Source organism: Myodes glareolus, chromosome 5 (genome assembly GCF_982192425.1).
Source record: "Myodes glareolus chromosome 5, mMyoGla1.1, whole genome shotgun sequence".
Taxonomy (NCBI): domain Eukaryota; kingdom Metazoa; phylum Chordata; class Mammalia; order Rodentia; family Cricetidae; genus Myodes; species Myodes glareolus.
Window position 1 is genome coordinate 96,243,541 of NC_142030.1, and position 21,082 is coordinate 96,264,622.

Below are 21,082 nucleotides of genomic sequence, written 5' to 3' on the forward strand. Positions count from 1 at the left end.
AGAAATATTAGTCATTAATTCATACATTTTAATAACAGCATAACAAACACATTTCATAATTACCGCATTTTTATAAATCCTAACCTAGAAAGTATAATGAATTAGAGATGTTTACTATTAGTCCAACCAATATTAGTAGTTGTGCAGAACCCCATCTTAATACATATGCACAATATGAGGCAAGTTTTTGTTCATCTGGAGCTTATTATTATTTTGGCATAAAGAGATACAAGCCTGACACACATACATACACCAAAAGGAACTCTCAGAACAAAGTGCTCAGGTCTATAGCTGACTGACAACTTCAATGATACAGAAAACCTCTACCCTAATTTTAATTTTCATGGAATAGTTGGGTTATTGAGGCAATCAAAAACTTAAACCTGCAATTCTGAATATTCCATTTGCATTATACTTAGGTTTCATACAAGTCAAAAAAAATAACTAGAAACTGTAATTTTTTAAAACAAAATGTTATCTATAAAAGTAAAAGCAAACCTTTCCACTTTGACGGTGAGATCCTCTACTGGTCTCTGGTTTGAACATCCATGAGGCTCCTGGGAGGGACTATCATGACCTGAGCATTCTCCTTAATTATTAAAATAAAACAAAATAAGAATTTTTGTAACTTGTAAAAGGTATAAACCATTTGTTAACCTTTTCTCTTGAATAGTAGTATGACATAAATGTACCACTGTGCCTAATGGAATGCCAAACATGCACTCCACCAGCTAAGCTAAGCCCCATGTTTGGCTAGGTTTATCAGGGTGTAACCCCATTTGAAAGACTTGCTATTATCTGTCTGGAATGCTACCGTGAGACTAAACCATGTCCTTAAATATGAAGTAAGGAATACTCTTCCTGTACCTGTTGCAGTATCTGATTTTGTGTCAGAAGCAGCTGGTGTCTCACAAAGCTCTGTATTTCTGGACTCAGTATTTTCACATACATCATTAGGTTCAAATGAGGCAGATGGGGTAGATACTGAACTTTCTGACTGGTTGTCATTTGTCACTGATGTTTCACCTTTTGATGAGTGCATCTTGGGAGAAAACATATTGCAACTTAACATGACACTCTATAGCCATTTAATGGTAGATTAGTTATCAACACACACACACACACACAAGTAGAAATACTAAACCCTCAGTAAGACAAATTGGAAATAGAGAGTCCAAAACAAAACAAAAAACATATTATGGTATGAACATGGGGGCACATCAGCCTTTAATCCCAGGCAGAGAAAAGTGGAAGGTTCAAGGCCAGTCTGAACTACATAGCAAGTTCCAGGACAGCCAGGGCTATCCAAAGACCCTTCCTCAAAACAAAAACAACAACAACAAAATCACATTATGGAATTCAATTATAACTTGGCCAGAGCATAATTTTCCTTATTTGGTACTGGGGGATGAGCTATATCTCCAGCCCATAAAAGGTTTTAAAGCAGAGTGATCATCTGGCCAGGGGATGGGACTCAAGACATTTCCAAAAGCAAGGCAGATGAAGATGGGCAGTACCACCCTCAGGACAAGCTCACTTCTCTCAAGGGTCCCAAATCATTACAGGTGTTGGCAAAACTGTTCTCTCTGATAGATGGGTCACTGGTTGGGATAATCTTTCTTTGGAAAGCTATAGGATTCAGAGGTCAGTTCTGTGTTATCTTCAGAGGGTATCCATTGTTTAAAATTGAGCTACCCCAGGAGCCTGAGATCAGAGAACATACACAGGTTGGGAAGCATCAATTTGGCCTGCCACAGTCCCTAAAACTCCAAACAGACAGCTGTGGGCATAGGAGGGAAGGACCCCATGGGCTGAGGAGTGCAGGTGGTAGGAAACTGGCTTGGACTACTAGGAAATGTGTTAAGAGACATCCCTGCACACTCAGTGGCCAGAAACAGAGTTCATCAACTGAGAACTAACATGAAGCTTAAGAGCTCTGAACTTAAGGACAGTGAGTGAATCAAATCCTAGAGTCACTCTTCTTTCCTTCACTGCTGTAGTAAGTCTGAGAAGTAAGGTTTTAGGAGTGTAACTGATACTCACATGGCATCCCTCTAGAAGGGTGACTAAAACTCAAAAGCCATACCAATCTCAGTGTTGTGGCTGCTTTCTACACTCAAATAATTAAATTAAAAAAGTAGCCTTGTACCCCAAAGTTCCAGAAAAACATGAACAATCCAAACCTTGAAGCAGTAGACAGCAATAAATAATAAGGATGACATTAATGGCCAGGCACAGTAGTGCCCTTAATCTCATCACCCAGGAGGCAGAGGTGAGCAGATCTCTGTGAGTTCGAGGTCAGCATGATCTAGAAAGTTAGTTCCTAGACAGTCATAGCTACCTTGAGAAACCCTGTCTTGAAAAAACAAAACAAACAAAAACACCAAAAAAAACCCAAAACCAAACAAAAACCCCCGCTAAAAAACAAAAATACCAAAAAAAAATCAAAAACAAAAAACCCCAGTAACATTGAAAGAACCCTAGTCAACTAATGCAACAGTGCAACAGAAAAAGTAAGATGACCCAAATTAGTAATATGAAAAGGGGGGTTTATTCTACTCTAGAGTTCAATGAAATACAGAAAATAATTAAAGATTTAGTTAAAAAAACTGGAAAATTTCGGGGCTGGAGAGATGGCTCATAGGTTAACAGCACTTACTGCTCTTGTATAGGATTTGGGTCACTCACATCAGATGGTCACAACCGCCTATAACCTAGTTTCAAGGGATCTAATGCACTCAGACCACTTCTAGCACCTGAGTACATATGGTGCCCACACATATAATCAATCATACACACACACACAAATATATGTAAACTGGAAAATCACCAGGCATGTTGGAGGACGCCTTTGATCCCAGCACTCAGGAGGCAGAGGCAGGAGGATCTCAACTTTGAAATCAGCTTGATCTATAAAGTGACCAGGACTATGCAGAGAAATCATTTCCAAAAACCAAAATAAACAAATAAATAAATAAAAATAAAACTGAAAAAAATCAGACAAAATAGGTATTTCACTGCACACCTATGACCTAGCAAAAATTATATATAAACAATTTAAACAGATCCTTAACAATTAATGAAACTGAAGCCAGATTTTAAAAAAAAAAAATCTTCCAATGGGCTACTGAGGATTAAAAACAAAATCTTAAAAATAACAAAACAAAAAAAGTAACCAAACAAAATGAAACAACTAAACAAACAAACCAAAAAAAGAAGTCAGGAGGTAGAGGTACAGGCCTTTAATTACAGCACGTGAGAGACAGAGGCAAGCAGATCTCTGACTTTGAGATCAGCCTGGTCTACAGAATGAGTTCTAGGAAAGTCAGGGCTACACAGGGAGAAACCCTGTCTTGAAACTCCCCACAACCCTCAAAAAGTTCTGGTTCCTTCTTACTTGTTGGACTTTGTGAATTCTTGTAACAAGTTCTTCTGCGGAAACACTCCCTGCTATTACTTCCAAAGGGATTCCGCTGTCTCCTATAAAGAAACTGGATGGAACGCACACTACAGGATCTGTACAGGTTAATTAAGTCTAATAATTCAAGCTTGAAACAAGAAGTTTTATAAAATACAATAACAAAGCAAAACACCTTAGTGGACTTTACAATGTGACTAGCATGTTCATGCCTCTAGTACATGTGATATGTAAAATGATTTATGGTTTGTAGAGCATATTGGAGTGAAATAAAATGCATTTCATTCTACATCATTATATCCATTTTGCCTGGAGTCACAGACTTTTAACATTTCAATCAAATTATTCCATACTACTCTTCAGATATTCACATAAACAAGAAAAACATCAGGACTGGAGAGATGGCTCAGTGGTTAAGAGCACGGACTGCTTTTCCAGAGGACCTGGGCTCAATTCTTAGCACCTATATGGTGGTTCACAACTGTCTGTAACTTCAGTTCTAGGGGACCTAACACCCTCACACAGGCATACATGCAGGCAAAACAGAAATGTACAGAAAATGTAAAAAAAAAAAATTAAAAAAAGAAAACTTAAAAAAATTAAAAAAAAAAAATAACAGCACCCACATGATGGCTCAAAGCTGTCTGTAGTAACTCTAGTTCCACAGGACTCGACATCCTCACCCAGCTGTACATGGAGGCAAAAATACCAATGCACATAAAATAAAAAAATAAACAAACTTTAAAAAGAAGAAAAACATATACTTTGCCATTAGCTATAACGTATTATATATAGCTAATACAAAAGACTGCAACATTGCTTCTATCAAACGGTAAGTTTTCCCAAATAAAACTAATTCCCAAATTTTTTAATTAAAAACAGAAAAGCAAATATAATCTATATGAAACCAATTCTTCAATGAAAGGATACAAATTTGTGAAAATTGCAGACAAGCTTCACTGTAAAAAAAAAAATCAAGAGAAAAATCACAACATGAATTCAACTGTGTTGCATTCATTAAATTTACTATACCAATCATAAGTATATTTTAAAAATTACATAGGAATATGCTGGAAGGACAGAAATATGAATTTTATTTTACAAACATTTTTGTTCTTTTTAATTTTTATTTTATAACTTTCAGATTAAACAATCCTTTCTTCTTATAACCCACAAAGTGGTGGCTGGGTTTGTAAATTAAAAATGTCTATCTTGCTGGGTGTAGTGGCATCCACCTTTAATCCCAGTGCCAGGAAGGCATAGGTGGGAGAATTTTTGATTTCTAGGTCAGTGTGGTCTATATAGTGAGAAACCATCTGGAAAAAAAATATTATCTCATGGTGCTTCCTTAAATAGCAAATAAAATAAAAACTCTTGGCAGCTGGAAAGATGGTTCAGTGGTGCTCTTCCAGAGGACCAGGTTTGACTTCTAGCATCCACACGGTGGCTCACAACCATCTGTAACTCTGTTTCTGGGCAATCCAACACCCTTTCCCAACTTCCTTGGGCACTGCAAGTACATGGTGCACAGACATATATGAAAATACTCATATAATACACATAAAATTAAAAAGATTAAAAAAACCCTTAGCCTGTAACAAGATACAGTGACAATATTCTGTAATAAGAAGGGATTAAAACATTCTAAATATCCATCAAAAAAAACTATCTAAAATAATTAATGGGGGAAAGGTATAGAAAGTTGTTAAATCCATGCCAGGCAGTGGTGAATCACATCTTTAACCTCAGCATTTTAATCTCAGAGGCAGGCGAGTTTGTGAGTTTGAGGCCAGTCTGATCTACATACTGTGTTTCAAGACAATCAGAGCTACACAGGTAAATCCTGCTAGAAAAACAAAACAAACAAGAAAGTTGTCAAATAATAAAGTATAAATAGTAATCATAACAAAATAATTTAAATTCCATTAACTGGGTGTGGTAGTATACTCAAAAATTAAAAAGTAATTTAAGTTCCTAATATATCTTAGTGCCTTAGATATCTGTACCTATAAAATGAACATTCTTAATATTAATAGTTCAAGAATATTATCATAATCAATACCATAATATAACAACAAAAAACATGATTAGAAATAAAAAGTAATGAAACATTAAAGTATAAGCACACCTTTTGGTATCAATTTTAATTGCAACAAAATTGTTTGAAGATGCTTCTGTCACTTTCTCATCTTCCCAGCTCGCAGCCATCTGTGTGGACTGCTCATCATCACCTGTGAACATATTTCAAGGACTCTTAGAAATGCCGAGGTCAGGACTGCTAATTCTAAATTTCTTCCCCTGTGAAACTAGAACTCAAATAAAATACAATCCACAATTTTTTTTCACATTTTATTTTATGTGTATAAGCTCTTTGCCTTGCATGTATTTAAGAGTGTGTGCAGTGCTTGAGCAGGCCAAAAGTTGTCTTTGGAAACCCTGGAAATGGAGTTACAACAATTGTGAGTTACCATATGAGTGCTGGGAACCAAACTGGTCCTTTGTAAGAACAGTAAATAATTTTCTCCCTCCTTCCTTCCTTTTTTTTTTTGTTTTGTTTTTTGCTTTTGTTTTATCTGAGACAGGGTATCTATATAATCCTAGAACTTACTGTTTCTTCCTTCCAAGTGCTGGGATTAAAGACATGCACTACCACACCCAGTTTAGCAAGTATTCTCTTAACTTCACCAAACTTGAAAACTAATCCTACTGAAGCTGTGGTTGTGGTCCCATAGCAGGGTGAGTGCTTATCTAGAATGCACAAAACCCTTGGTTTGACCCTCAGCAGAGCAAACACACAAACAAGCCCAAAACACTTGATTCATAACTTCAGTTGGCTATTTCAAAAATACATACAAATGTAACTACTGCTTATTATAGCTTCCACTGCTACCACACTTAGCAAAGCTAAAGCAGATGAATATAGAAATCTAAATGAGTCTTCCTTGCTAGGTCATTTTTTTTAAAGATTTAATTATTTTTATTTTATGTGTGTTTTGTATGCATACACAACACACACACACACACACACACACACACACACACATACACACCCCACACGTATGTATCCCTAGTATTCAAAGAGGCCAGAAAAGGCCAGGCAATAATGGTGCACACTTTTATCCCAGCACTCAGGAGGCAGAGGCAGGCAATTCTCTTGAATTTGAGGCTAGCTGGGTCTACAGAGTGAGTTCCAGGACAGCCAGGGCTACACAAAGAAACGCTGTGTGTGTGTGTGTGTGTGTGTGTGTGTGTGTGTGTGGTGGTGGTGGTGGGGGATAGTGGTTGAGGGGAAGATTGAGGAAGAGGACAGAGAGAGCATCAGATCTCCTGGAACTGGAATTATGAACAGTTGTAAACTACAATGCAATGTTGGGAACTGAACCTGGATCCTGTGAAAGAACAAGTACTCTTAGCTTGTCCAGTCCCAGTAGGGTGTCTATGCTTACACAGCAACTGTCATGTAGCTTCTGGGAACTAAACTTGGGGCCTCTTTAAGAGCAGCAAATGCTCTTTTCCACTGAACCATCTCTACAGCACCACTTAATACTTAGAACTTGCAATGAAAACCATCTCAGGTCACCCACCTTCTAATACACTATGTACCTTAATTATCTTTATTGTTTATTGTCTTTTTCTCCCAATTAGAAAATAGTCCATGAAGGCAAAGCCAGTTTTTTATGTTATCATATGACTGAAATCCCTACAACAGAACCTGTAGCAGTAAGTATCTAGGCATATAGCAGGTATTCAGTGTTTATTGGAATGAACATTTAAATGTCTAGCATAGTGAGCATACAGGCGTGCCTACGATACATGACTGCACATCTGAATGAGAGAGCTGTGGAAGCTGAAAAATGTAGGCCCATTTCTACCTTGTCTGAAGGTCAGAGAGTTTGGAGACTGACAGGTGTAATTGCACCTCCTAACTCAGAAGGTCTTTTGAAATTAAGATAGCTCAATGCCATCCTGATAGGTACTCAGGATATGCAAATGTACTTCTGTTCCTTCTATTGTAACTATGAGGTCACCTAGGGAAGGGCAGTCTTCAGTATACCTGACCTAGAGCATAATAGCTACCTAGCCGACAGAATGCTAATGATTTAATGTCTCAGAGTGATAAGGCCATTGACTGTGTGAGTTATCCTATGTATCTTGTTAATAAAGTCTTGTTACCTTCTCCCCCAGTTTACATTGGGTATAAAAGCTGGGGAAAAATAAACCGATTAATTTCAGGATTTCAGTCACTGAAATGCCCTCCCAATACTGTCTATGTTTTCTGTCTTATTATTTTCATGTACCTTCATATTCTTTACTTATATTTCTTCAATTCCCACGTCCCTATCCTGGTAAGAAGTATTTTTGTTGAGGCCAGTCCTCGACAGAGAGCCTATGAAAAATCTGGACATGGAGATGGGACAGACCAAAACTAGTAAGAATACCCTTTTAACTAACTCACGGTAGTTACAACAAAGAAAATAAAGGAAAGTTGCCATTTGCAAATGAGAGCATTCTGAATGAGTTTCCAGAGACAATGGGGTAGGAAGAAATAATAAATTCTTAACAAAATGACTCAACTATCAACCTAGAAAATAGCTACTTAAAATGTTCTTTCTGTAAGCATTTCAAGGAGGCAGTAAAGAGTGAGAAATCTTACGTAATCATTCTTTTATTTACTATTTTACTTTATACTTTATTTCAGTTCTTCCATTCTGGCATTTGGCTTCTGTACTAGATATAAAACACTGTTCTCAACACAGCTTAAAACCTAATGATATGGCTGGGGTGATGGCTCAGAGGTTAAGAGCACTGGCTACTCTTCCAGAGGACCTGAGTTCAATTCCCAGCACCCACATGCCAGTGTACAACTGTCTGAATCTCTGGTTCCTGATGTGGGATGTCCTTCTGTGTATGTGTTGCTTTTATTGTTTGATGAATAAAGGTATTTGGGCCAATGGCTTAGCAGAGTAAAGCCAGGTGGGAAATCAGAAGAGATAGAGAGAGTAGGCAGAGTCAGGGAGATGCCCTGTAAAGGCCTAAGGAAGACTCTGGAGCCTTACTGGTAGGTCATAGCTTCATGGTGATACATAGATTAATAGAAATGGGTTAATTTAAGATGTAAGAGCTAACTAGGAATATGCCTAAACTATTGGCCAAGTAGTGTTGCAATATAGGTTCTGTGTGATTATTGGGGTCTGGGCAGCTGGGAAACAAATGTGCAGTCTCCATTTACAGGTTACAGGGGATCTGACACTCTCACACCGACATACACGCAGGCAAAACACCAATGCACATAAAATAAGAATGAATAAATTAAAAGAATGTATGTGTGTGTGTGTGTGTGTGTGTGTGTGTGTCTCCAAACAAGTAGACAACTACCAACACATAAAGCAGTAATTGCTATGAATGAGAGTGTTTAGGTTTTGGAAGACAGTTCTGTTAGTAACAAGAAGCTCTGAGTTTGATTCCCAGGATGTGAGCACACATACAAATAAATAAAATCTATCATGGTCAGAGAAGACTTTTCTGAGATGACTTTTTTCTCTCTCTTTTTATTTCCTTTTTTTGAGACAGGGTTTCTCTACATAGCCCAGGATGTACTGGAACTCACTAGGTAGACCAGGCTAGCCTTGAATTCCCAAGTGCTGGGATTAAAGACATGCACCACCATATCCATCTCTAAGGTGACATTTAAGATAGGACCAAAGAACTGAGCCACACCAAATACAGAAAAGTTCACCATGCAGAAAGAATACATATACAGAGAAAGATCTATGTGGCTGGGAAAATAATAAACAATGGAGATCATGAGACAAATGAAACTGAAAAGCTAATGAGGGCTACCCACATCATGGATTATCTAACAGAATGTACAATGGTGACATTTAGCTAGAAACCCTGAGGGAGAATAACAAATGAAGGCAATAAACATATTTAAGCTTGAGTCAATCCTAAATAGACTGCGTTTTTGTTTTGCTTTTTTAGTAAAGCATAGTACCTTACGCTGGTTAGGTTAGGGTCCCAGAGTCACAGTCCCACTGGCACTATCTGTTCCTGACTCAGCCTTGTGACGGCAGCAGCAGCAGAAACTAATTTTCTTTCTTTCTTTCTTTCTTTCTTTCTTTCTTTCTTTCTTTCTTTCTTTCTATCTATCTATCTATTTATCTATCTATCTATCTATCTATCTATCTATCTATCTATCTATTTTGGTTTTTCAAGACAGGGTTTCTCTCTGTAAGACTCATGCCTGTCCTGGGACTTGTTTTGTAGACCAGGCTGGCCTCAAACTCAGAGATCTGCCTGTCTTTGCCTCTCAAGTGCTGGGATTAAAAGCATGCACCACCACCACCTGGTTGAGAAGCTTCTTAACACTAAGTTTCACTAGAATTACCAGTTGCCATTGTCAGTATCTTTTATGTCTTAATTTTAATCAAATTATCACTCACATTTTAAAATCAAGTGACACTAAGATTTTAGGAGAACACATGCTATATACATGGCAGCAGCAACATCTAAAGTGACAAAGTATGCCAACAAACTCTGAAGCAGATAGCTGCAGCCTTTCATCACCCAATCTAAGAAAGAAATCTCAAATGCTCAAACCTTATAGGCTTTGTGATCTATGCTAACCAAAGAGGACAGCCAACAGTATCAGTCATGAACAATTTTCAGCCTCCCATAGAATACCACTGACTAGACAGACAGCTTTGCTACAATCTCCTCAACAGATTTTTGTACTATGGTACAACTGTCTTTACATCTTTCAGTTTAAACAGCTAAAACTAGAAATTCTTGTTAATTTAGCTGAAGTATCTCTAGCTTCTAATACAACTCTACAAGTATTTAATTTTTATTTAAGTATTAAATGAATTACTTCATTCATGAAAATTTTATTAATCAAAGCCAGATGCCGTAGCCCATGCTTGAAGTCCTAGATACTTGGGAGGCTGAGGCTAGGAGGATTACTAAGGCCAGGAATTAGAGAGCAGCCTGGGCAATAGCAAGACTTAGCCTCTAAAAAAGTAAAAGGAAACAATTTCAGAAAATAAAAACTTGCCTAAAACTTTTTCCCTGAAATAATTTTTTTAAATATTTATTTATTTATCTATCATGTATACAATAATCTGTCTCCGTGTATGCTTGCAGGCCAGAAGAGGGCGCCAGATCTCATTACAGATGGTTGTGAGCCACCATGTGGTTGCTGGGAATTGAACTCAGGACCTTTGGAAGAGCAGGCAGTGCTCTTAAGCAGTGAGCCATCTCGCCAGCCCCCCTGAAATAATTTAAAAAAAATATTTATGTGTGTTTATGTAGATCATATATGTACAAAAGGCTATGGAATCAGAAGAGGCATCAAATCTCCTAGACCTGGAGTTGTAGATGGTTCTAAGTTGCACATGGGTGCTGAACCTAGGTCCTCCGCAGAAGCAGTAAACGCTCTTAACCACTGAGCCATCTCCAGTCCCTGTATGTAGTGTGTGTGTGTACCTCAAATAGTTTTTTTGAAAACTCTCAAAACCATTTCCTCTAGCTATAGCTACCTTTTACATTTCTTAATAAGTTGAATTTTGTTTGTTTGTTTCATTTTTAGAGACAGGGTTTCTCTGTGTAGCCTTGGCTGTCCTGGAACTCAACTCTGTAGACCAGGCTGGCCTTGAACTCACAGATATCCATCTGCCTCTGTCTCCCGAGTGCTAGAATTAAAGGTGTGTGACCATCACCCAGCAATAAACTGAATTTTTATATATAAGTTAAATTTTTTAAAGGTTGATATATTATTAATGGGATCTCAGATCAAGAAAATCCTTTAAGTTCTAGACATATTCTTCAAGTTAAGAACAAAGCTCTAGGGCCCAGGCATGTGCGTAAAAGCATAAGAGAATAGCTATGTCTATGGTACAATATAAAGACCTGTGAACTTGTTTAAAATATCTTGAGGACTATCTGGCTGGGGATGGAGTGGTGATGGTGGTATAACTTGATTCTGAGATTCTAAGGTGTGAACTCCGTAGAAAGCAGTGTCATGTCATAAGGTCAAAAGATGGAGCCCACCTGTTAGGTGCTACCAAAACGTTGCTGCTTTATGATCCCAGTGTCTATACATTTTTTTAAAATTTCTATTCATTTTATTTTATTGGTTTTTCGAGACAGAGTTTCTCTGTAGCTTTGGAGCCTGTCCTGAAACTAGCTCTTGTAGGCCAGGCTGGCCTTGAACTCACAGACTCTGCCTCCATGAGTGATGGGATTAAAGGTGTGTGTACCACCACCACCACCCGGCTGTGTCTACACATTCTTAGAGCAACATTCATCCTACTTTGTGTTGGGATAACCTTGCTAAAACTCTAGAAAAACTAACTATATTTTGGAAGAGATTAAGGAACAGACTCCACTGTCCATTCCTAACAGTATTTCTGCAAACAATCAATGGTTCATGATATTCTAAATATATCTAGTACCAGCAAATTTAAGTAAAGTTAACTGAGGAGTATGTATATTTCTACAGCTTTCAAATATTTGTTAATCAAATCTAGCAATTTAGACTAGGGGTTTAGTTCTTTAGTAGAACAATTACTTGGCATGAATGAAGCCCCAGGTTTGGACCCACCCATGAAGGGGAACTTTTTTCTTTCAAGTTAACTGATTGCTTTAGTACTTTTTAGGAATGGTTAAGTATCATCAATCACATGTTCTGCTAAAAAACAAGGATAATATGATTCTAGAGTTCATTTATCTACTGCTTTATTTTACCATATAACCTACAACTGTTCTTTTCCTTCTTTTTTTTTATTTTTTTTTTTATTTTTTATTTATTTTTTTTTTTGAGATGAGGTTTCTCTTTGTAACCCTAGTTGTCGAGGAACTCACTCTGTAGACAGGGCTAGCCTCAAACTCAAGAGTTTCCTGCCTCTGCCTCCTGAGTGCTGGGAGTAAAGGCGTGTACCACCGCCACACAGCTGTTTGTCACGGTTGGTTTTGTCTTTAAAAAATAAAGAAAAAAAAATCCCCCAGATATAATCTATGCACTTGGAAGGCTGAAGCAGGAAGAAAACTATGAGTTTGGGGTCAGCCTAGACTACAAAGTAAGACCCTGTCTCAAAAACAAATGAACAAAGAAAAACTTTTTCTAAGTGGATAAAGTATTTTACTGTTAAGCCAGGTATGGTGGTGCACACCTTCAATTCCAGTACCAGGGAGCAAAGGCAGAGAGAATCTCTGAGTAGTTTAACCCTATAAAAATAAAATTCCCCTCACTGTTAAAATGTAAATTTTAACCTGGTGTGGCTGCACAAGTCTGTAATCCCAACACTTGGGAGATAGATGAAGGAGGATCAGGAGTTCAAGGCCAGCCTGGGCTATCTGTGAGATCCTGTCTCAAAGCAATAAAAACCAACCAATTTTTCTGAGCCTGATTCAAGTTACTTTACAACACTGGACCTAAGATGTTCAAGTATAGAAACAGTGAAAATAAAATACCACATACTCCCCCCTCCCCCCAAAAAGCTATTGAAATTTTGTGAAGAACACAGTTTAAAATGTTATAAACTAGGGTTGTAGCGATAGTTCAGTAGTTAAAAGCACTAGCTGCTCTTTCAGAGGACCTGGGTTCAATTCCCAAACCCACGTGGTGGCTTACAACCATACTAAAATCTCATAAACCTGTTGACTGCATACTATAGTATCATATTCTTTTCATTCTTATGTGACTATTGTACTTACTGGATTACAAGACTTATTTATTTATTTAATGCATAATACAACTTCAATAGAATCTAAATGATTTATGCTCTAACTTAACAGTATCAAGCTAAAAATTTAGTATAACAAAACAATCAGACATTTAAATTTTAAGGCTAAATAAATTCATATTTCAGTCATTTTTCTTTACAAAAATGAACAAATTATAGAATTACTAAGAGATGATGGTCAATAATGAGTACAATATTACTAAACACAAGTAGGTGAAGAAATACACTTCAGGGCCTGGAGAGATAGCTCAGCAGTTAAGAGCACTACTGGCTGCTTTTCCAGAGGACCCGAGTTCAATTCCCAGCACCCACATGGCAGTTCACACCTGTCTGTAACTCCAGTTCCAGGACTTTTGACACCCTCAAACAGACATACATGCAGGCAAAACACCAATGAACAAAAAAATAAAAAAATACACTTCAAATTAACAGTTGTCACCCAAATTGTTCCATGTAACAAGAATGTAGAAAACTACAGAAGCAGATGGTTGACTGCTAATGTACAAGACTTCAGAAATAAAACAGATTATGGAACAAAATAATACAGAGAAACATAGGGTAACGAGTTAGCGCATGTCTGGAAAACTAGACTTTACATTAGAAGAGAGGTAAGAATCACGACTGAATATGTACTTTTAAAACTATGTTAAAAGTGTGTGTGTGTGTGTGTGTAGTCACTTGTAATAAATCTAAGTTATATCTTAGATTACCCTCCAGCGCTATCATAAAAGATTACCCCTCGACGAAGCTTATGTTTCAGGAACATTCTAAGACAGCTGCTGTGGACATCAAGTGGTTTCTTTGTGGCTTACCGATGACACAGCTTTCTTGACAGCTCACAACTAATTAGACCCAACTGTCTGCCTAGAGGCTCGTCCCAATCCCACCTGAACAACAAAAATTAAAAGGACGTCCAAGCCCCCTGAAAGGGGGATCCTAGAGGATCAAAGAGGAACCGGGGCGGGGGGATTTATGGGGGTCAGCCGGCGACAAACCGACTGCCGGGGCCTGCAGGGCGCTTCTCCTCGCAGGGTTCAGTGTTTGGGGACAGGGCCTGGACTGCGCTTCCCACAAAGAAGCACAGGGGTCAGACCGGCGTCCAAACAGAGCCAGGGTCACCGAGGAGTCCCGAGCCCGCCCGCGGTCTGAAGAAGCTTGGCTTCCGGGTCGGTCCCGCAGCGGGGCAAGCCCGGAGCCAAGTAACAGAAAACCTAACTGGCCCCGATCGGAGACGAGCGGACCCGAACAGTCCCGAGCGGACTAGGCGACAGGCTTAGGCTGTCCGAGCCCAGCCGCAGCGCGGGTCCTCCCACCTGGTTCACTCGACGCTAACGAGAACCAGGAAAAACCCACGACCTCGGTTTCTTCCTTCTCAGGCCCACTCCCCAGTCACCTGCCACGAACACCACGAAGACCGCGCCGCTCCTCTTAGCCGACGCGATGGCCGCTGGAATGGCGCCCTGGAACCACAGCATCGCTCCCCTCAGGCCCAGGCGCTCGCTCGGTGTGTCGTCGCCGCGGTCCCGCAGCCGGGGCCCGTCCTCCTCGTTTTCCGGCCTCGCGGCCCAGGGAACCACCGGCTGGTCGGACGCCGCGTCTGAGGAACCAGCTCCTCAGCAACTCGTACGCCCGACAGCCGCCCCCCTGGGGACGCGCACAAGAGCGCGCTCGGCAGGAAAAGCACGCCCCCGTGTCACGTGACAACACACGTCGTCCGGGGTCGCGCGCTCCGGTGCCTGGTTGGCTAGGTAAATCCGCCTGCGCGCGCGCCCGCAAAGCCAGGTTCCGAGTCCAGGAAGTGGAAGGCAGCTTCAGGAAGGATGACTAACCGCTACGGCACGTTGGCGTCGCCTGCCGTGAGGCTCCCTGGGAATTGTAGTCTTTCGAGTCTTGTTTATTTCCTTGTTGTTGAAATATAAACGACGAAAGGGGGCAGTAATGGGCGACACAACGGTGAAAGAATAAATGCTAGGTAGCGAGTTGCTATCACTCTCTTACTTTGTTCCACAAAGAAATAAAAATAAGCTTTACAGGGGCTTACCGGAAGCCTTTGGTTTCTATTTAGTATGACCTGTGAAAAAGACAGAGTGGCATGATGGCGCATGCCTTTGATCCCAAGCACTCTGGAGGCAGAGGTGGCTGGATCTTTGAGAGCTGGAGGCCAGCCTGGTCTAAATGGTGAGTTCCAGGACACGAAGGATATGTAGAGCAACCCTGAATCAAAAAACAAACAAACGAAAGAAGAAAAGGACTGGATAAAGGCACAAGCGTAGTTTGTATATTACCATAAACCACATACTGGGCGGTATTGGCAGAATACTGACCTTTGTGAATATAATGGGCATTGATTAACTGCAAGACATTCTAAAACCTCTAGACACTATACTATTGAAATAATTTATTTACTTTTATTCCAATGAGAACAATCTTGCTATGCAGTCCAGGCTGGCTTTGGAATGGACATCTGTTATAATCGTCATTGTCAACTGGATTTGGACTCACTTAGGAGATATAACATTTGGGCTATCTGTGAGATGGTTTTCAGAGTTTAATAGAAGACACTCTGAATGTGGGTGACACCATCCTTACAGTCCGGGGGTCCATACTGAATAGAAAAGAGGAAGGTTACATTTTCTTTTCTGTCATATGGTTAAACAGTGACAAAAGAAATATATTTTTCTTTGAAGTTGTTTTTTGTCAAGTATTTAATCACAGCCACAGGTGAATCCACCATCCTTCTGCCTCGGCATTAAGAGTGCTGAGATTATAGGCCTGTGCTATCATGTCTAGTCCATGACCACTTTTTTTTTTTTTGGTGTGTTGGGGTTTTTGTTGTTGTTTGTTTGTTTGTTTGTTTGTGTTTTTGTTTTATCGAGATAGAATATCTCTGTGTGTAGCCCTGGCAATCCTGATAAACATTATGTAGATCCGGCTGACCTCGAATTCACAGAGAACTGCTTGCCCCTGCCTCCCAAGAACTAGGATGGATTAAAGGTGTGTGCCACCACAGCCCTGCCCATGGTCACTTTTTGAACACTTATTTTCTCGCTGCTTTCTCTACAGTAATACAAAAGAGGAAAGCAATGGTTTCATTTCCATTGCTATTTGAGAATGTCTTAAAAGATATGGCAATATGAGGTTGTTTGACATTGAAAATATATTTATATTTAATACTTTCATCATATTATATGCTTTTTCTTAAATAAGATCTGAGGATTTATGTGACTTAATGTTGCATAAGTAATTACATTTTCCACATCAAATTTACCTATCTGCATCTGACAGTCTTTAAGGGACCAAGGACGTAATAATAAAGACACTTTTCTATATTTTACCTAAAAATAGCTAACAAATTACAACTCAGTGTTTGTTTCTTTCAACCAATTAAAAAAACTGAAACATAATGATTATCTCCTTATATAGGACACCATTCTCCCGAACAAATAATTGATTTTTCACTTCAATTTTCACTTTATTTTTTTTCCTCTTCTCTCTTCTCCATTGCTAGGAACAGAATTCAGGGTCTTGTGTGTGGTAGGCAAGCATGCTTCTATAACTCCAGCTGTGTGGAGTTACTAAAATTCAACCTGCAATCAGGTAGGACTTCGAGTTTTCACAATAAAGAAACGGTAAATGAGACAGATTCGTTTAACTTGGCTTAAACATTGTACAATGTATTCATGTATTGAAAACATATGGGAGTCCATTAATATACACAACTTTATGCTTTTATATATCATTTAAAAATAACTTAGGCTCAGGGTATAACTAAGTGGCAGGATTGAAGTCCTGGGTGCCACCCCCAGGATGGCATGAACTGGATGGGGTGTCACACAACTATAATCCCAGCTCTTGGGGAGGTTAAGGCAAGAAGCTCACAAGGTCAAGGTTATTTTTGTTTGTAGGCAGAGACTGTTTGTTCATTTCTCGGCTGCCCAGACCCGAAATAATCACACAGAAACTATATTAATTACAACACTACTTACTGCTTGGCCTATTAGCTTATGCAAACTTCTAGCTAACTCTTACATCTTAAATCAACCCATTCCTATATTTTGTATTTTAACACGAGGCTCGTGGTTTACCAGTAAGGTGGGCCCATGTCTTTCTCCTTGGGTGGCTACATGGCATCTCTCTGACTCCGCCTACTTTCTCCCAGCATTCAATTTAGTTCTGTCCCCCCACCACCACTGCTGCCCACCTAGCTCTGTTCTGGCTATCACAGGCCAAAGAGCTTATTTATTAACCAATGATAATAAAAGATATTCACAGCATACAGCGGGGAATCCCACATCACTTGCTAAATAGTAAGTTTGAAGCCAACCTGGAATATACAAAAGATATTATGTCTTAAAATAATAAAGGATCCATGTCTTACCTGAAACAGTATTTTATTTTGAGTTGTATACATGGATTTATAAATTTTTGTTTGGTTTTTGAAATAGAGAATATGTAGTCCTAGCTTTTCTGGATCAAGCTTGAAAGGTCCAAAAATAAGAATATAAAAAGATAGATTCCAGAAATAGAAATGCAGAAATAAAGAACTATAAAGAGAACTATAAAGTTGTAAGCCTGGGAAAATGAGAACAGACTGTCAACAGCTTTCTCAGTAGTTTAAGGGTTAACCATTAATAGTGGATTACTCCACTTTATAACCCATAGCTCTATTTACAAGGCCAAAGCATCTCTCTGCAAACTGAGAGCTAGCCTACGGATATGAACTGTGTCAACTTTTAGGAAATAGATATACGACCTCTGGGTTATGCATTATCCCTGCTATGTAAAACTTGCAGCATCAAAAGGGGAGACCACAGGGCTTCAGTAAACACCACCTGGAAGGACCAAGAAAGACAATAGATTAAGTACAAACACTAATTTAACTAAAAACTCTGTTAATGGAGTTTGTAAAGTAAGGCAATCTGTATCTGAGTTTATCTTGAGATTATAAAAATTTCTTTCTTCAGACCTAATACTTGGTGCCTCTACTATAAAAAGGTGGGTTCAGAAACTGGCCTTTGACACAGCCTTACAAAATCCATCTCTGTATGCGGTCTCAGCTAGGTAGCTGATAAGCTTTTTTGTGGCCCATGGAATTTTTAACTTTATTTTTTAAATTTTTTTCCTGGATTCTGGTTTCTGGAATAGTTTGCTTCTGGTTTATTAGACTTTGATGGTCTGTCCCCATCTTTGCGTGACCCCCCTGGACCCAACAGAGCTCATTATGTAGATCAGGCTGGCCTTGAACTCATAGAAATCCTCCTGCCTCTACCTCCTGGGTGGTGGAATTAAAGGCATGTACCATCGTGGCAGGCCATACTTAATAATTTATATGAAAATCACGCAAAGAAAAATATTCCTGTTCTTTTTTTCTTGTGTGAGAGAGGTATAAATAAAGCTGTCTATATGGAATAAATTCAGTTGCCTACAGGCCAGTAAGAAAATAACTTGATAACTGTGTAAGGTTTATCGATGCATAAGAAATAAAAATGGGGCTAGAGAGATGGCTCAGTGGTTAAGAGCACTGGCTGCTCTTCCAGAGGTCCTGAGTTCAATTCCCAGCAACCACATGGTGTCTCACAACCATCTGTAATAAGATCTGGCGCCCCCTTCTGGTGTGCGGGCATACATGGAGGCAGAATGTTGTATATATAATAAATAAATCTTTAAAACAAAGAAATTAAAATGGAAGAAAAAATCATTTGCATTTGTCCTAGCTTCATTCAAAAATCAAGTTTTCTTATGTAAACCACTTTGACATTCCTCTTCTGCTTCAATGGCTGATAAGAGTGACAATATAAAGCAGTTAGTGGCAAGATATGGGGCAATAACAAGGAGTTAAGCCCATAAAGTCACAAAACAGCTAGCTGAGGTCAAGAATACCTTCATTTCTAATCAGCATAACCCTGTACAAATTTCCTAACCTTTCTGATAGCTCAGTTGCCTCACTAGACAACTGGAGCCATGAGGGAACCTGCCCTTCAGGCAATGCGATTACAGAGAAACCCTTGTATGTGCTTAGCAAGTACTTGGTAATTTACATTGTTTCGGAATGCCTGCCCAAATCATATTTAAGAAAACTATGCATGTACTTTTCAGAATTTAAAGACTTTGTTTTGCTAGATTGTTCCTAAATTTAATTTAATCATTGGACAAATACTTGTTGAGAAATGCTTTAGTGGTGTGAAGGAGGTACTGGTAAACTAAAGCTATAGACAATCTATCTCAAGGATTACATTTCAAAGTGTAGCAAAACATTAAGCGATGAATTGGCCAATTACTTTTATAATTGCCACTGTAATAAATGCTGAGAAGAGGAACTACAGGATATTGTTAACTTCCATTAAGTCATTAATTATCATTTACCAGAAATAGCCTCATGTAAGTCGGGCAGTGGTGGCGTACGCCTTTAATCCCATCTCTTGGGAGGCAGGGGCAGGGAGATCTCTGTGAGTTTGAGGCCAGCCTGGTCTACAAGAGCTAGTTCCAGGAGGCTCCAAAAAAACTACAGAAAATCCAAGTCTCGAAGAAAACCAAAAACCAAAAACCAAACAAACAAAAAGCCTCACGTGAGACTGAAAAGGATCACTTGTAGGAAGTAGTATTTAAATATGAATTAAGGGGAGTATATAAATATGAATTAAGGGGCTTTATGGAGAGAGAGGGGTTCACTGTTCAAAAACACATATTACTCTTGCAGAGGACTTGAGTTCAGTTCCAATTACCAGTATTAGGTGGCTCACCACAGCCGGTAACTCCAGCTGCAGGGGATAACCTCCTTTGGCTCTCATAACCTCCTTTGGCTTCTGCATACATGTATACATAACAAATATACACATATGTAATTGAGGTAAATCTTTTTTTTCTGAGCTAAATTGACTGGAAAATGCCAAGTGGGAAGAATAAATGTTTTAGGCAGATGTTGAATACAGAAAAAAATCCTCAAATTTTTGTGCTCTGAATGCCCACTTGTTTTGTGTGTGTATACTTTTGTGAGCATGCGTGTGGATGCTCAAGGTATTTCAGTTGTCATTCCCCAAGAACCATTCACATTATCTGTTGGGGATAGGCTCTCTTACAGGCATGAAGCTTGCCAAGTAGACCAGGCTGGGTAACCAACAAGACCCAGGGATCTGCCTGTCTCAGCCTCCCCAGCACTGGCATTACAAATCATCAGGGTTTTGCTTGCTTGTTTGCCATCCCCACTCCAGCCAGGGTTTTTGTTACCAAGAGCCTTTGGGGTCTAGCCCTAAGACCCTCGTCAGGGTTCAGACTGGATGCTACAGCAAATGAAATGAACTTTTTTCCTTAGGTTAACTAAGGGTAAACAAACAAATCCTTTCACTCTGTGCTTTTCTGAACCAGTCTCCTTATTGCTCTACTTTTATTCTAACTCTCCTGTCCTAATTTTAATTCCTCCTAGTTTCTTCTCCTTTAGCCTCCAAACTTTCTTTCTTCCAGGAGGCTGTGGAGCAATAATAAAAAATTACAAGAGTTAACTCTCATTGGTCAAAAGCTCATTCCTAGGGTAGGCGAATAAGGAGCCAAGCCATTTACTGTGGCATCAGAAGGGATTCCAGACCGGGGAGGGAAGGGGGTACAGTGTCCAGTGACAAACTTTGAGGCATAGTTCTATTGTCAGCAGACTTGGCAAGTGCTCTGTGTAGCAACCTGGTTAGACATCAGGACTCTGACCTTCTGCATAGCTGTAAAGTGGAAAGTTTTTGCACTCCAATAAGCCTCTTTACCGAAGCAGCCATACAAATAAGACTAAATCAATCCGAATTAGAAAAAGCCCAGGTTGATAGATAGTAGTGGCACACACTTTTAATCCCAGCACTCAGGAGGCAGAGACAGGCAGATTTCTGTTAGTTCAAGGCCAGCCTGGTCCACAAAATGAGTCCCAGGGCAGGCTCCAAAGCTA

At 39.3% G+C, this 21,082-nt stretch overlaps 1 protein-coding gene across 2 annotated transcripts in view; it reads right to left on the reverse strand.

Annotated features, from left to right (window-relative positions):
• Positions 1 to 14,825, reverse strand: part of Ubxn4 (UBX domain protein 4) — a 37,081-nt gene extending 22,256 nt beyond the window's left edge. Inside the window, exons 1-6 of one of the 2 annotated variants that reach the window (XM_048443759.3) lie at positions 14,555 to 14,825; positions 5,547 to 5,649; positions 4,349 to 4,377; positions 3,398 to 3,516; positions 868 to 1,042; positions 499 to 589 (exon numbers count right to left, since the gene is read on the reverse strand). In XM_048443759.3, the coding sequence (XP_048299716.1) occupies positions 499 to 589; positions 868 to 1,042; positions 3,398 to 3,516; positions 4,349 to 4,377; positions 5,547 to 5,649; positions 14,555 to 14,636 (599 nt within the window). In that variant the 5' untranslated portion in view covers positions 14,637 to 14,825. The remainder of the gene's footprint in view (positions 1 to 498; positions 590 to 867; positions 1,043 to 3,397; positions 3,517 to 4,348; positions 4,378 to 5,546; positions 5,650 to 14,554) is intronic. The other variant, XM_048443758.3, reaches the window with a different exon arrangement.
• Between the last annotated feature and the right edge of the window lie 6,257 nt (positions 14,826 to 21,082).